This window comes from Pseudorca crassidens, chromosome 16, assembly GCF_039906515.1.
Source record: "Pseudorca crassidens isolate mPseCra1 chromosome 16, mPseCra1.hap1, whole genome shotgun sequence".
Taxonomy (NCBI): Eukaryota; Metazoa; Chordata; class Mammalia; order Artiodactyla; family Delphinidae; genus Pseudorca; species Pseudorca crassidens.
Genome location: NC_090311.1, coordinates 7,400,323 through 7,415,051, shown reverse-complemented (window position 1 = coordinate 7,415,051; position 14,729 = coordinate 7,400,323). Strand labels below are relative to the sequence as shown.

General features: G+C 39.5%; 1 protein-coding gene across 4 annotated transcripts in view; it reads left to right on the top strand.

The window, feature by feature from the left end:
- Positions 1-14,729, top strand: part of ZRANB1 (zinc finger RANBP2-type containing 1) — a 69,259-nt gene that overhangs the window by 32,864 nt on the left and 21,666 nt on the right. For 3 of the 4 annotated variants that reach the window (XM_067709096.1, XM_067709097.1, XM_067709099.1), the window contains one exon: positions 11,094-11,281. In XM_067709096.1, the coding sequence (XP_067565197.1) occupies positions 11,094-11,281 (188 nt within the window). Of the gene's footprint in view, positions 1-6,380; positions 6,503-11,093; positions 11,282-14,729 lie in introns of all 4 variants that reach the window. The other variant, XM_067709098.1, reaches the window with a different exon arrangement.

The following is a 14,729-nucleotide window of genomic DNA, read 5'->3' as shown; positions in this document are numbered from 1 at the left end:
TGGAGCCTGAAAAAAGTCTTCTTAGTCTTTGACATTTAAAACCATCGCACTTTTTTAAAACATTAAAAAAAAATGGTTTGAGTTAAAATATTCTATTAAAAGCTTTTAATAGAATCCAAAATATACGTGGACTCCTGCAGCAAATCTTTGGCACTGCATCCATAAAAGGAAAGTAAGCTGCTAGAATGCTGGCAATGCCTTGTATGTCCTTGGTTAACTTTGTGTGATAATCTTACATGGGATGTGTGCGTGTAGCTATAAAAACTGTGGTGCCTTTTCACTCCGTACACATTCTTGGTTGTGAATCTCCTTCCTGTCCAAAGTAGTTGATATTACAGGTAATAGAATTATTTTTAGCACTGTGAAAGGAGTATTACCTTCAGCTAGTTCTGTCTTGTTTTCAAGTTTCAAAGGATTTCCTCTTGTGCTTTTGGAACTCTGGATTTAAAATAACATTTTATGTCATGGTTTTTAAGTGAATTGTGGGAATTCTCAGCAGTGTAAGATTCTAATCTGTAGAGAATACACACACATTTTATTCCCCCTGGCCAGTTTAGTCTGGCTTTTCAAAGTGCTTCCTGACATCTGGGATATGAAAGAAGCTTCCAGGAATGAGTGTGTCAAGGCAAATGGATAGCAGTGGCAGAAATAGAGCCCCTGCAGTATCCTTCTGGTTGCCTTTAGTCTGCCTGAGACATAATTCCTGGCTTTTAGAAATGATTGATTACACAGGCCTGCCAACTAATAATGTGCCTCCTAATGCTGAGAAAAGGAATATGTGTGGTGAGTCTCGATTGTATGACAGTGACATTTGAATATGCATCATTGATTGAGTAAAGGCTTTCATTTTTTTAAAAGCACTATATTAAATGAACACATTGAATTATGAAATCCAAAAGTATCGTTTAAATGTTAAGTATAAAAAGATGTATTTAGACTCCAGAGACCTTTACTGTTTACCATAAAGTAACTTTAACTTTAAACATTAATTAAACTATGCACAGGGTTATAAAAATCAAGCAGTTATAGAAGGAGTTTATAAAGAAAAGCAAGTTTCTTTTTCTTCCCTCCACCTTCAGTCCTTATCTGTGGAGGTAACCACTGCTGTTCCCCATCAGCCTTTCATTCTGAGAAATTTCAAAACCAGTAGAGAAGTTACAAATATAATACATTGAACAGCAAATGCTTTTGACCTAGATTTTCCGATTGTTAGTACTTTGCCACATTTGCGAGCTCTATTTGTCTTTCTGTATGAGTTTTTCCTGAACTATTTGAGAGTTAGCTACAGATGTCATGACATTTTGCCCCTAAATATTTCAGCCTTGTATTTTTTTTTTTTTTTTTTTTTTGTGGTACGTGGGCCTCTCACTATTGTGGCCTCTCCCGTTGCGGAGCACAGGCTCCGGACGAGCAGGCTCAGCGGCCATGGCTCACGGGCCCAGCCCCAGCCGCTCCGCGGCATGTGGGATCTTCCCGGACCGGGTCACGAACCCGTGTCCCCTGCATCGGCAGGCGGACTCTCAACCACTGCACCACCAGGGAAGCCCATAGCCTTGTATGTTTTAAAAACACATTTTCCCTACATATTCACACAATACAATTATCCAGAAACTCTAATATTTGAAGTCCATATTCAATTTCACCAATAGTTTTCACTAATAGCTATTGCTCCAACCCCATTCAATCAAGGATAATCCGTTTTATTTAGTTGTTTTATCTGTTTAATCTCTTCTAATCTAAATAGTGCCTCAGGTGGGGTTTTTTTTTCCTGTTTACTCTTCATGTCATTAACATTTTCAGAGGCCAGGCCATTCGTTTTACAGAATAAGTCTCAATTTGGATGTGATTAGATGAAATTTAAACATTTACTTTCTCGTGGGAGGGAGGAGTACTACATAGGTGGTATTTGAAGCAGGACCTCTAATATCTCTGAGTAATGTCCTTTTATCATTTTTTCCTTTTAAAAAATTGTGGTAAAGCATACATAACAAAATATGGCATTTTAACTGCTTTTTTTTTTTTTTTTTTTAAATTTCATTTATTTATTTATTTTTGGCTGTGCTGGGTCTTCTTTTCTGTGCGTGGGCTTTCTCTAGTTGCGGCGAGCGGGGGCCACTCTTCATCGCGGTGCGCGGGCCTCTCACTGCCGCGGCCTCTCTTGTTGCGGAGCACAGGCTCCAGACGCGCAGGCTCAGTAGTTGTGGCTCACGGGCCCAGCCGCTCCACAGCATGTGGGATCTTCCCGGACCGGGGCACGAACCCGTGTCCCCTGCATTGGCAGGCAGACGCTCAACCACTGCGCCACCAGGGAAACCCTTTAACTGCTTTTAAATGTACAGTTCAGTGGCTTTGGTACATTCACATTGTTGTGTAATCATCAATAACAGCCATCTGTGTGCAGAACTTCTTCCACCTTGCAAAACCGAAACTGTATACAGTAACAGTAACACCCCAGTCCCCCTTTCCCAGCTCCTGGCAACCACCATTCTTTTTTCTGTCTCTGTGAATTTGACTACTCTGGGTACCTCATATAAGTGGAATCATATGGTGGTGTTTGTCCTTTTGTGACTGGCTTATTTATTTCATTTAGTGTAATGTCTTCAAGGTTTATCCATGTTGTAACTGTCAGAATTTCCTTCCTTTTTTTAAGTGTGAATAATGTTCCATTTTACTTATATGCCACATTTTGTTTATCCATTCATCTGTTGATGGACATAGCAGTATTTCTTGTTTTATCAAATTTGGCATTATATACTGACTTCCTATAACAGTATATAAGGATTTAATTCATTTTTAAATAATAAAAGCAGAGCATACTCATTGCAGAGTATGTCAGAGGTGAGAAGAGCTATGAAAAAATATAGTTTATAATATCACTATCTAGAGGAAATCTCATATTTGTATTTTCAGTTTTTAATATTTATTTTTATGTAACGGAAATAATGTACATTCTTTTTGTTGTTGAATTTTACATTTTGAAGTAATTAAAATATTTTCATCTTTAAAAAATGAATGTGTAATATGACTTCGAGTTGCTGTACTTTAAGTTAATATAGCCCTTATTATTGGCCTTTGGGTTATTTGAAAATTTTTTATTCTGATAGTGTTTTGATGAACAAAATCGTCAGCATTTCTAATGATTTTCTTAGGTTCCCGGAAATGGGGTAACAGGATCAAATGATGGAAACGTGTCAGAGGTATTTTGTGCATGTTGGTAAATGGCTGCCTGGAAGGACTGTACTGATTATATTCTCATCATCAGTGTAAGAGAGTACCTGTATAGCTGTATCTTTGCTGATGTTTGTTATTAATGGAGGCAAGCTATCTCATTTAATTAGTCATTTGTATTTTTTTCTGTGAATTGTTGATTTATGTCTTTTGTCCATTTTCCTTTGTGATTTTATCAAGTTGTATCAAGTCTATATGAATATAAATAATGTATATATTAAAGATATATACCAGACATATTTGCACATTTTCTTTACCTTTTTTTTGTGGGGAGAGTTATAACATTTTATCTTTGTTTTTCACAGTTTTTTCGATTGAACTAAGGATTAAAATATTTTTTACAGATAATTTCCATTAATATGATTTATTAAATTCTTTCCCCATTCATTGATTTGGGTGGTTCTGTCATATATAAAATGATTCTGCTTCATTTGTTTTGAGGCTCTTTAGTTTGATTTTTTTTTTTTACATCAGTATCACATTTTTGCTTAAACAATTATGGCTTTATTAGATATCTTAAAATCTCAAAAGACAAATGTCCAACCTCCTCCACCCTCCACTTGCTTTTCAGAATTGTCTTCATTTTCACCTTTTATTTGTTTGTTCGTCCATTCATTTATGCATTCAGACAATCATTGAGTGTGCTTCCAAGCACCGGGAAAGAAGTCAGGGCTCTCAGTGAGCTTGTGGTCCAGTGAAGAAATAATTTAACAGGTCAATAATAGTGTGATAAGTTCAGGAGAGGAAGTATAGGGTGTTAGAGGAGGAGTATGTACCCTAATCTCATTTGGACATTTGGAGAGGGCTTTCAGGAAGAAGTGACATCTAAGCCAAAACCTTAGAAGAGGGAAAAGAGTGCTTCTGTCAGAGGGAATTGCATTTGTTAAGACTCCAGAGGCAAGAGAGCATGGCCCATCCATTCAACTGAAAGAAGTCTATAGGGCTGGAGTATAGAATGGGAGCTGTGAGAAATAGCTGCAGGATAATGCTGGACCTTTCAAGGCCTGTTCATCTGGTTGAAGATTTTCGCTCTTAATGTAAGGGCAGTGGTAAACATTTGGAAGGACACTGCCTTAATCTGATTTGTGGTTTGGGGAGCTCACTCTGGTCATAGCCTAGAGACTAGATTGGGAGGGGGCAGCAGTGGAGGCAAGCAGACCTTTTAAGGAGGAAATTATAGCAATCCAGGTGAGAAAGAGTACGGCCTTACCTAAGGTGGAGGCAGTGGAAAATGGGGTAAGAGGGATGTATTTGAGAGAGACTTTAAAAAGGTAGGTTGGATAAAACTTGGAAGAATTGATATTGGGGCTGAGGGGAGAGTTAAGAAAGATACCCAGGTTTTTTGTTTGGACACTTGGGTTGGATAGCAGTATCATTTTTTCCTAAATGTAGAAAACATGAAAATCAGTTTTAGACATGCCATAGTGAGGATTCTGATGGGTTGTTGGTATGGGCCTGAAACTCTTTGGGGAAACATCTACCATTCGGTGGTAGATCCATAGTTTTATGTGGATAGTTGTGGGGCCATGAGCATTAACGGAAGCTGTGGAACCTTCTCTTGCAGTAGCGAATTACAGGGACTTTCTTGATTTGTGCTTCTACTTGGGGACCACATCAAGATGCACTAACTTTTAAATATCTCTTCCAATTTGATGATTCTCTGTCTTAATTCTATCAGTATTTTTGGCTAGAAGAAGAGTTATATGGACATAATCTGAATAGTATAAAGTTATGTTGTGAGAGGTTTTCTTCTTTATCTGTCTGTCCCTTTTAAAATGCTTATTTATCCTCTAATTTTCTCACTGGTAAAAGAGAGTACCTAGACTATTCAGTTCCTCTTAGAAGGCCAATCTAAAATAGCATAATTCTAAAAGTCTAATATTTGGTTTCAGATTTGGCCAGGATAACTTGACAGATGAAATTTTTACCTGAAGTCAAAAACTTTTGGACTTGGTTTCAGTGCAGAATGTGGTTTTGACATATACTATTTTATTTGACCAGAACCCTCGATTTTAAGAACTTTAATATCCCTTCAGTTGACTTTTTGGCAATATTTTAAGTAACCTTTCTGATTGTAACTCACATTCATCTTTAACCCATTAACACTGGTCCTCATGTCTGATCACCTTCCCAAAGATAACTTTGTGACATGTTCCTTTATATCTTTCCATTGTGCTTTTAGCAGTAATTCTTCCTGCATGGCAAGATCTTCTTTCTTATGAAGGTACTCTATCAATTCAGGTATTTTTTTTCATGACTTTGGGGATTTATATTTTCACAGCAGTTTGGTTGTTAACAATCTGATCAAAGATTTAAGGAGGTAAGAGCACCAAAGTATAAGCTACATTTGGCATAGTTTGTCATGGTTAATAATAGAACATTTAAAGGCCTTATTTAGAGATTATTTTGACTTCCCTATAATTTGAGTTTTTAATTTTTCTGAAGAGGATATTTTCAGGAGTTCCCTGGTGGCCTAGTGGTTAGGATTCTGGGCTTTCACTGCTTTCAATCCCTGGTTGGGGAACTGAGATCCTGCAAGCCGCACGGTGTGGCAATCAATCAGTCAATCAATAAATGTTTTCATAATGGAGTAAGTTTATTGAATGAATTGAATAGAAACCCATCGTGATAAAGTATAGATTAGATTAAGAATTTATTTCCAATTTGTGGTTTTCATCTCTTGGTTTTTTTGAAAAGATTATTGTTCAGTAGCACTATTCTAGGAATAGAAATGGTAGATTTTAACTTGTTGCCTTTGGTTATTATGTAAAAAATGCATCTGGGAGGTGATTTGTTTGGTCTGCTCAAACTATTTTTGGGATTGCCATAGCTTGTGTCTACTTAAGATACATTTAAAAATATTGAGGTCATTTTATTTAAAAAGAAGGTCATGTTTGAGTATTGAAAGAGATTGCTGTGTCTGTCTAAGCCAAGTTTGTCTTTGAACTATAGCCAAATGGTTAGGAGTATGAAGAAAAAGTATAACTGGGTGGTATAGTTTCCTTTTTAATATGCAAAGACAGTTAAGTGAATTAAACTCTGAATAGAGGAAAACTACCCAGACCTCGTAGCCACCACATCTGCATCTTTCTACTGACCATGGTAAAGGACATTCTGAACATTACCACTTAAAACTAACTTTTCTCTTTAAGGGCTCCTGAAATTGTGCCAGCTGACTCCAAGTCCACCCTGACCCCACAGCATAAACCATGCTGTGATGTCACAGCTACCATAGAACTCCAGGGTAGTGTTGAGCTGGCCCATGTGGGCTCAGGTAAGTCCTGGCTTTTTTTTTACCATTTGGCATTCTTTTCAAAGTTAGTTACCATTATGGTTTTATGTCAAAAGAAACAAGGCAAAACTTTGAAAACGGTGCCATATATGGGGGAAAAAATAAGTCTGTTTTCTAAACATCTATGAGCCAGCTCCATATTCTAACCAACGGAGTTCCATAGTAGCTGTGAAGTGTCCCCAGTGAGTTGTGACCCGTGACTTCAAAATATGTTAAATTCTACTCCTGGCCCAGCTTATAGAACAAGATGAGCTTTTTTTTTTTTTTTAATAATTTCACTTACTCTCAGGTCTTTATGCTTTTAAAGTATATTAACTTTCCTTTATCTGTAATTATGCACCACCACTTAGCTAGTTGTGTAGTTCACTCAATTCTGAATGTATATTGATACAGCAGATTAGTTTTATAAAGTTAATCTTCTTAGAGTGCCTTCAGCTGTCTTGTTTTTTTTTTTTAAACAGTGGGCACTTGGTTTATTTATCTTCCTGAGACTCTATTTTGAATTTCAAATAACATCCTACAGCTTGGCTTGGGTTGTTATTCTTTTTAAATTTATTTATTTATTTGTTTATGGCTGTGTTGGGTCTTCGTTTCTGTGCGAGGGCTTTCTCTAGTTGTGGCAAGCGGGGCCACTCTTCGTCGCGGTGCGCGGGCCTCTCACTATCGCGGCCTCTCTTGTTGCGGAGCACAGGCTCCAGACGTGCAGGCTCAGTAGTTGTGGCTCACGGGCCTAGTTGCTCCGCGGCATGTGGGATCTTCCCAGACCAGGGCTTGAACCCGTGTCCCCTGCATTAGCAGGCAGACTCTCAACCACTGCACCACCAGGGAAGCCCTCAGCTGTCTTTTTAATTTGCCTTCATAACGTGGAAGGGGAAGGGACAGAACATGTAATATTTAACATTTGTTAAATTTTCAAAACAACATATTAAGATGCTTTAGTTACTCTTGGAGATAGTGTGATATGTCAGTAACCTAGAAAGCATGTGTACGTCACCTCTTTCTCTTCTGCTGGAACTTTCCCGCTTTTTCCTGATCTTTGTTACTTTAAGTGAGATTTTACCACTTAGATTTATTTACTGTATTTTCCTACCTACCAACTCTTTTACTTTTTTTCTGCTTTCCGTTTTATTCCGTAATCTTAAAAGGTGGTAAAAACATAATGTTATGTGAAGAACTCAAAGACATTTTCTAAGTTGTTTTGCATATAATCTGATGCTTCTCCCCCCTCAAGTAGAAAACATGTGGTAGCTAAAACTTAAATTATCTCAGTATAGGCCACATTCTTTAGACACCATGTTTACAGTGAAAACCCATCTGTGAAGAAACTTTAATCACTGGCTCCTCTTGAGCAGTGTGTAATAGAGATACAACAAAAATTAGGACAGTTCATTGACATTCTCATGAAATTTGATTTGTAATAAATTTACTCATCTTTGTAGCCAAAAACTCACCAGTAACTGAAACTGTGAGCTCTAAATTATGGTTAATGAAAAGAATGGAATTACATATTCCCAAACATTAGACAATAAAATAGTTTTCTTTTAAATATTATTTTGTCCCTATACTTAAATTTGTGTTTTTCACGTTCTGGAAAGTTTGGAGGTTTTTTATGCTGTGATGAATAGAGAACAGAATCTCTATTCTGTTCACCCTCATTTTCTGCCCTCCTGTGTATATTCCATGCTAGTCGGGGCAGGATTCCCTATTTGCAGTTTAGTGCAGAGCTTGTGGTCAGGGGAAATAATTGTTTTTTATGTCTTGGATTAGGCCAAATAGAAGTCCAGTTTGTGTGTGTATATGTCAGCTTTATTGAGATACAATTCACGTACCATGCAGTTCATCATTTGAAGTTCTGTTTTTATTAAAAACGTTTAGTTTGAAGGCAGACTGTAAATCATAATTCCAAAGCACAGTTGCTGACTTCGTTGTGCTGTTTGGTCTGTAATCCTCCCCACCTTCGGCTAGCTAATTAGTTTCTAATTACAGAAATCCTTCAGAAACATTAGAGAGGAAATGAATTCTTAAGCAAGTATTTCTAAGATGAGATTCTTTCAGACATCAGCTATTTGATGAGTTAGCTAAAAATAGTGAAGACAGTGATTTAAAAGATCTCCCCTTCCTCCAACCAAAAGAACAAAGTTAGTTGACGTTTACCTTTAGACTACTTCATCTTTGTCTTTGGGAAACAAAAAAATATGTGTGTATTTACACACACACACACACACGCATATACATGTACTGTGCAGGTCTTCCTCTTTATCTTTTCAGGTAAATCAGACCTTTTGGTCCTTGTGTTGCTTTTGGAAGTGCCTAGAACATTTCTTACATCATACAAAGAAATTTTATAAATATATATTTTTAGGTTGAAGCTAAGAACTGTAAAAGGTGTGGTGATACTGCACACACCTAGAAAGTTATTAATAGCTTTGATAGAACTGAAGTGAACAATAGTTGCCTTCATAAGGAAATATATACACACAAAAGGAAATGGAGTAGGGCATGTTCAGTTTGAAAAAAATATACAGCATTAAATTATTCAAAAAGTTAGGAGCTCTACTAGATTATTCTCATCTGTTCATTAAAACAAGTTAAGCAGATTTTAGATTTGTGTGTCTGTTCTTCAGGTTTGCCCTTTTGAGAAGGTTCACCTACCCTTATCTCATGCCAACTATATTACATTTTAGCCTTGATGATTTCCCCAGGGCAGTAAGCCTTGTAAGGGTGTGTTGAAGTCCTTTATGTATTGCAGTGGGGGCTATAGCTGTCCTTAGGTGTTTATATTGAGGAATGTATTAACCTACGTTGCTGTGAAAATAAAAATTTCTATAAGGTATTCTCATTTGAAATCATGGATTGTTAACCTGAAAAATATATGTTTCAGGGGGAGGGGGTCATTTTTCTGGTGAGAGGATCTAGTTTTGCAGAAGGGATCTTTGATCCCAGAGTTGGAAAACTTGGACGCTGGCTTTTTATGGCTCACAAATGTGATGAAGGACTGTTTTGAGTATAGGAATCATGTTTTTACTGTGTTTATGTTTCTCACAGTGCCCAGCATATTGCTTTATGTGTCATGGGCATTCGGTGAATGTGGAAATTATCATTTTAAAGCTTTGTTATTTTTAATAACAGGGGAACTTGTTGCATTGTATCAATCTGTAATAATCTAAGGAATAGGTCTTATTTATCTAATTCCTAATTCAAGATAGCAGTTTAAAATGCTTTTTTTTAAAGTACCCTAAGAATATTTCTAGCTAGTAGTAGCATTTTATGTAACAAATTTTCCTTGATGTAATTTAGGAAACAAACTTACTTAGTCCTACAGTCGTGTGTGTGTGTGTGTGTGTGTGTGTGTGTGTGTGTGTGTGTGTTTAATACTATTTGTGGTAAATTTGAAGCTAACCTACACCTTCATTTTTTGCCAAGGCTATTTGCTATCCATAGATGTACTGTACTGCTTAATAAATAGGATTTTTGTCATTACCTAACATTAATTTGTGTTAAGAATAATAGCATGGTTCAGTGGGAATGGAAAGTTCTTTATAGATTTGGAAAAATTGATACTTGTTTTGTATCTCTACTCCCCAACTGGTTTATAGTGTCTTATTTTAGCCTGTTTCTGTTCAGAATCATCTAGCTCAAGTTTTACTGTATTAATAATTCTTAATGGGTGTAAGGAAGACTTGGCTAAGAGAAATTCTGAAATCAAAATATTGCTAACTTTTACTTACATTAAAAATAGTTTTGACTGCTCTAAGTCGTCTCCGGCTAACAAAACAGTAGTGTGGAAGGCTCAGCATTTGTTTTGATCCAGTTTTAAAAGTGCAGCGTAGGGAATTCCCTGGCAGTCCAGTGGTTAGGACTTGGTGCTTTCACTGCTGTGGGCCCGGGTTTGATCCCTGGTCCGGGAACTAAGATTCCCGCAAAGCTGCCCAGTGCGCCAAAAAAAAGAAAGACAGAATAAAGGGCAAAAGCAGCCCAACACCAACGGGAAGCACATCCCTGTCTCCTTGGTTTCTGCAGAGCCAGGACCAGAACAGGAACTTAGTGTCTTTTGTGAAGTCTAGTTACTCACACTAGATTGTTGATCTTTGATCCAATTAATATATTCTAATAATTTCTCTAAACATTACCAGAGCATGGAACCAGCACTAATGTGATGGTAAGTGCCTAACTAGGCAGTTCTAATTCTGGAAGGAAATGGAAAGGAATACACTATAATTTTCCTTATATTCTTTTTTTTTTTTTTTTTGCGGTACACGTGCCTCTCACTGTTGTGGTCTCTCCCCTTGCGGAGCGCAGGCTCAGCGGCCATGGCTTACGGGCCCAGCCGCTCCCCGGCATGTGGGATCCTCCCGGACCGGGGCACGAACCCGTGTCCCCTGCATCGGCAGGCGGACTCTCAACCACTGCGCCACCAGGGAAGCCCAATTTTCCTTATATTCTATAGGACATTTAAATGATGCCCCGGGATCCAGGAAGCACAGAGAATCAGAGTTTAGAGTGAATGCTACAGGTTTATGCTTGTTGAAGAAAAATAAAATTGAACTTTTTTCTGTCTTGATGCTTGTTTTAGGGGTTGTAGAAGGTGATTTAGCTGCTATAGAAGCATACAAATCATCAGGAGGGGACATTGCCCGTCAGCTCACTGCAGATGAAGTGCGCTTGCTGAACCGTCCTTCGGCTTTCGATGTTGGCTATACTCTGGTACATCTGGCTATACGTTTTCAGAGGCAGGATATGCTAGCAATATTGCTTACAGAGGTGAGTGTGACATTTTGATTAAACATTCTTTTATATGAAGGAAATGTATTCTTTAGTTTTCATTTTTGATGTTATAATGTTTCTCAGTTCTTAAATGTTTTAGATTCAATCTTCTGTCTTCTTTTAAAAATGACATTAAACTTAGACTTCAACAGAAGTAAATAATTTTTAAGGATATGTGTTTTTAAAACAGGACATTTTGCTACAATATTTGAGTCATGTGTTTGATTTTTAAAAAACTGGGATGTATCTGTCATTCATTCAACTAACATTTATTGAGTACCTACTACGTGCCAGGCACTGTGCATAAAAGGGCTATAATTGTGAAGACATTGGCTCTTCCTTCAATGAATCTCCAGGTACAGTTACTCTATAGAGAGTCCAGGGTTTTTTTTTTTTTTCAAAAAAACTTTTTCTTTCTTTCTCTCTTTCTCTCCCTTTTTCTTTCTCCCCGTCTCCCCGTCTCCCCATCTCTCCCTCTCTCCCTCTCCCCCTCTCCCTCTCTCCCTCGGGTCTTCGTTGCTGTGAGCGGGCTTTCTCTAGTTGTGGTGAGCGGGGACTACTCTTCGTTGTGGTGTGCGGGCTTCTCGTTGCGGTGGCTTCTCTTGTTGCGGAGCACGGACTCTAGGCATGCGGGCTTCAGTAGTTGTGGCACACAGGCTCAGTAGCTGTGGCTCACGGGCTCTAGAGCGTAGGCTCAGTAGTTGTGGCACCTGGGCTTAGTTGCTCTGCGGCATGTAGGATCTTCCCGGACCAGGGCTTGAACCCGTGTCCCCTGGATTGGAAGGCAGATTCTTAACCACTGCACCACCAGGGAAATCCCCAGAGTGCAGTTTCAGAGATGTAAATGCCAGGTGCTGTGGAGAGTGCTTGAGAAAGTGTTTTGAGGTATCTTACCTTCTTACCTGTAGCAGGTAACGAAGGAAGGAGTAGGAGGAATTAGCCTCAAACAGTAGGTGGAGAGAAGGGAGTTGAGGAAACATTTTATTCAGAGGCAAGGGTGGTGGTATTTGTGGCGAATTTGGAACTTGCAGGTAGCTCAGCAGGGTTGTGATGGCGAAGGGGAAGTGAGAGAGGCAAGTAGGGGACGCAGTGTGAAGGATCTTCTAGGCCAAAGAATTTGAAAATTATTCTGAGGGCAGAACAAGGCTTTAAAAAGGGTTAGGTAGAGTGGCAGGGGAGTGACAAGATCAGATTGTGTTTTGGCTGCTCACTTTATTTTTTTTTATTTTTTATTTTATTTTTTGCGGTATGCGGGCCTCTCACTGTTGTGGCCTCTCCCGTTGCGGAGCACAGGCTCCGGACACGCAGGCTCAGTGGCCATGGCTCATGGACCCAGCTGCTCCGCAGCATGTGGGATCTTCCCAGACCGGGGCACGAACCCGTGTCCCCTCCATCGGCAGGCGGACTCTCAACCACTGCGCCACCAGTGATGCCCGGCTGCTCACTTTAGAGAGGGGCAAGCCTGGTTAGCAGGACATTGCAGTGATGCTGGCAGGAACTCTGCTGGGACAGTAGTGGCAACAGCAAAGGAAGGAAATGGGCTGGTTTGAGAGAGATGCTGGTGATGTAGGCAGAACTAAGTGGATAGATTGGCCATGGGGAGTAATGGTGAGTTAGGGGTCAGAGTTGATTCTGGGGTTTCTGGATTAGATAACTAGGTACATGTTACAAATGACAGAGGTTGCAAATGAATTAGGATGTGACTGTATTATCCAGGTAATTTTTAAAAAATATATTTATTTATTCATTTATTTATTTATGCGGCTCCACATCTTATTTGCGGCATGCGGGATCTTTAGTTGAGGCATGCGGGATCTTAGTTGCAGCATGTGGACTTTTTAGTTGTGGCATGCAGACTCTTAGTTGTGGCACGCGGACTATTAGTTGCAGCATGCATGTGGGATATAGTTTCCTGACCAGGGATCAAACCCAGGCCCCCTGCCTTGGGAGTGTGGAGTCTCACCCATTGGACCACCAGGGAAGTCTCCAGGTAATTTTTTTTTTAATGATAAGAGAAATAGGGTAAAAGTGCAGAGAGTTAGATCAGTTGTGGATTCAAATCCAATTTGGTCAGTATACTCCTGTGTATGCTTACTTGCACATTTAAGTTCGCCAATATCTGGGAACATTTATGTACAAAGCATGGGGTGAGGGGATTAATAATTATGAACGTTAGATGAAAGCATGATTGAGATGGCTAGCCATGAGTTTAGTTTGGTAAGAGTCCAGTGTAACCAGGGGCACCTGATAGAGCAAAGGAGGGCTTGAGAGACAGCCATGCTGAAAACAAAGGGCAGGCTTATTGAGGATAAGGGAGAAGGGGACTGTTTGAAAAGCAGCTGTGTGATTAGAGAGACCAGAGTTCTGGAACATGGGATGGAACAGTAAGAAGTAGTTCCTGTAGTATCTGAGGTCTGGCTACATTTGTGTTGTGATGCCCAGTTGTGTACTGGAAGGGCAGGCATGTGGAGTTATAGTTGCTGGTGGTGGCTGGAGACAGGAGAGAGAAGGCAGCTGTGAACCAAGGCTCAAGTCTTTAGGGGATACATAGGTTTCTCTCAGGCTGGTAGAGGACTATGAGAAGGTTCTGGAGGGACTGGTGTAAGTCGCCGGCCTCCTAAGAGCATTCTGGGGACTAACAGCAGGAAGACGGTAGAACCCCAGTGTGTTTATTATTTACTGCTGTGTAACAAATCCCCGCAAAACTTAGCAGCTTAAGACAGCAAACACTTGTTATCACAGTTTCTGAGAGTAAGGAGTCCAGGAGCAGCTTAGCTGAATGATTTTGGCTCAGGGTCTCATGAGGTTACAAACTGCCAGGGGCTCGACGGGGACTAGAGGATCTGGTTCCAAGTACACTCACCTGGTTGTTGGCAGGAGGCTTCAAATCCTTGTTACGTGGGCCCCTCAGTAGAGCTGCTTGTGATGTGGTAGCTGGTTTCACCTAGAGCAAGTGATCCAAGAGAGGGAGAGAGCATGAGAGAATGATTCAAGTAGAAACTGTAGTGTCTTTTCTATATAACCTAATGTAGGAAGTGATATACTATAATTTTTGCTATATTCTGTGGTACACAGAGACCACCCTGGTACAAGATGGGGGAGGTGGAAAGGAGGCTTGTTCTGGTGGAAGAACAAAGTCAGTGATGGAATTTAGTCTCAATGGAGTAGGCACTCTACAGGACAGAACTGAAGGGGCCAGTAGGGAGACTGGAAGGGGGAGAGTATGAGTCTGGACTAAGGGATGTGTCTGCAGACAGGGCACAGAGCCAAGTACTTTTGGGATGGGAACAGGAGAACATTATATTTTGGGAATATGTGTCTGGGCCGGGGGTTTAATTGGATTTTAGATAATGGATACTGTTTGTAGTCTGGTGGAACCTGTGGACTTCTTCTCAAAATACTGTTTTTAAATGTATAAAATAAAAAATAGGATTACAAAGGAAAT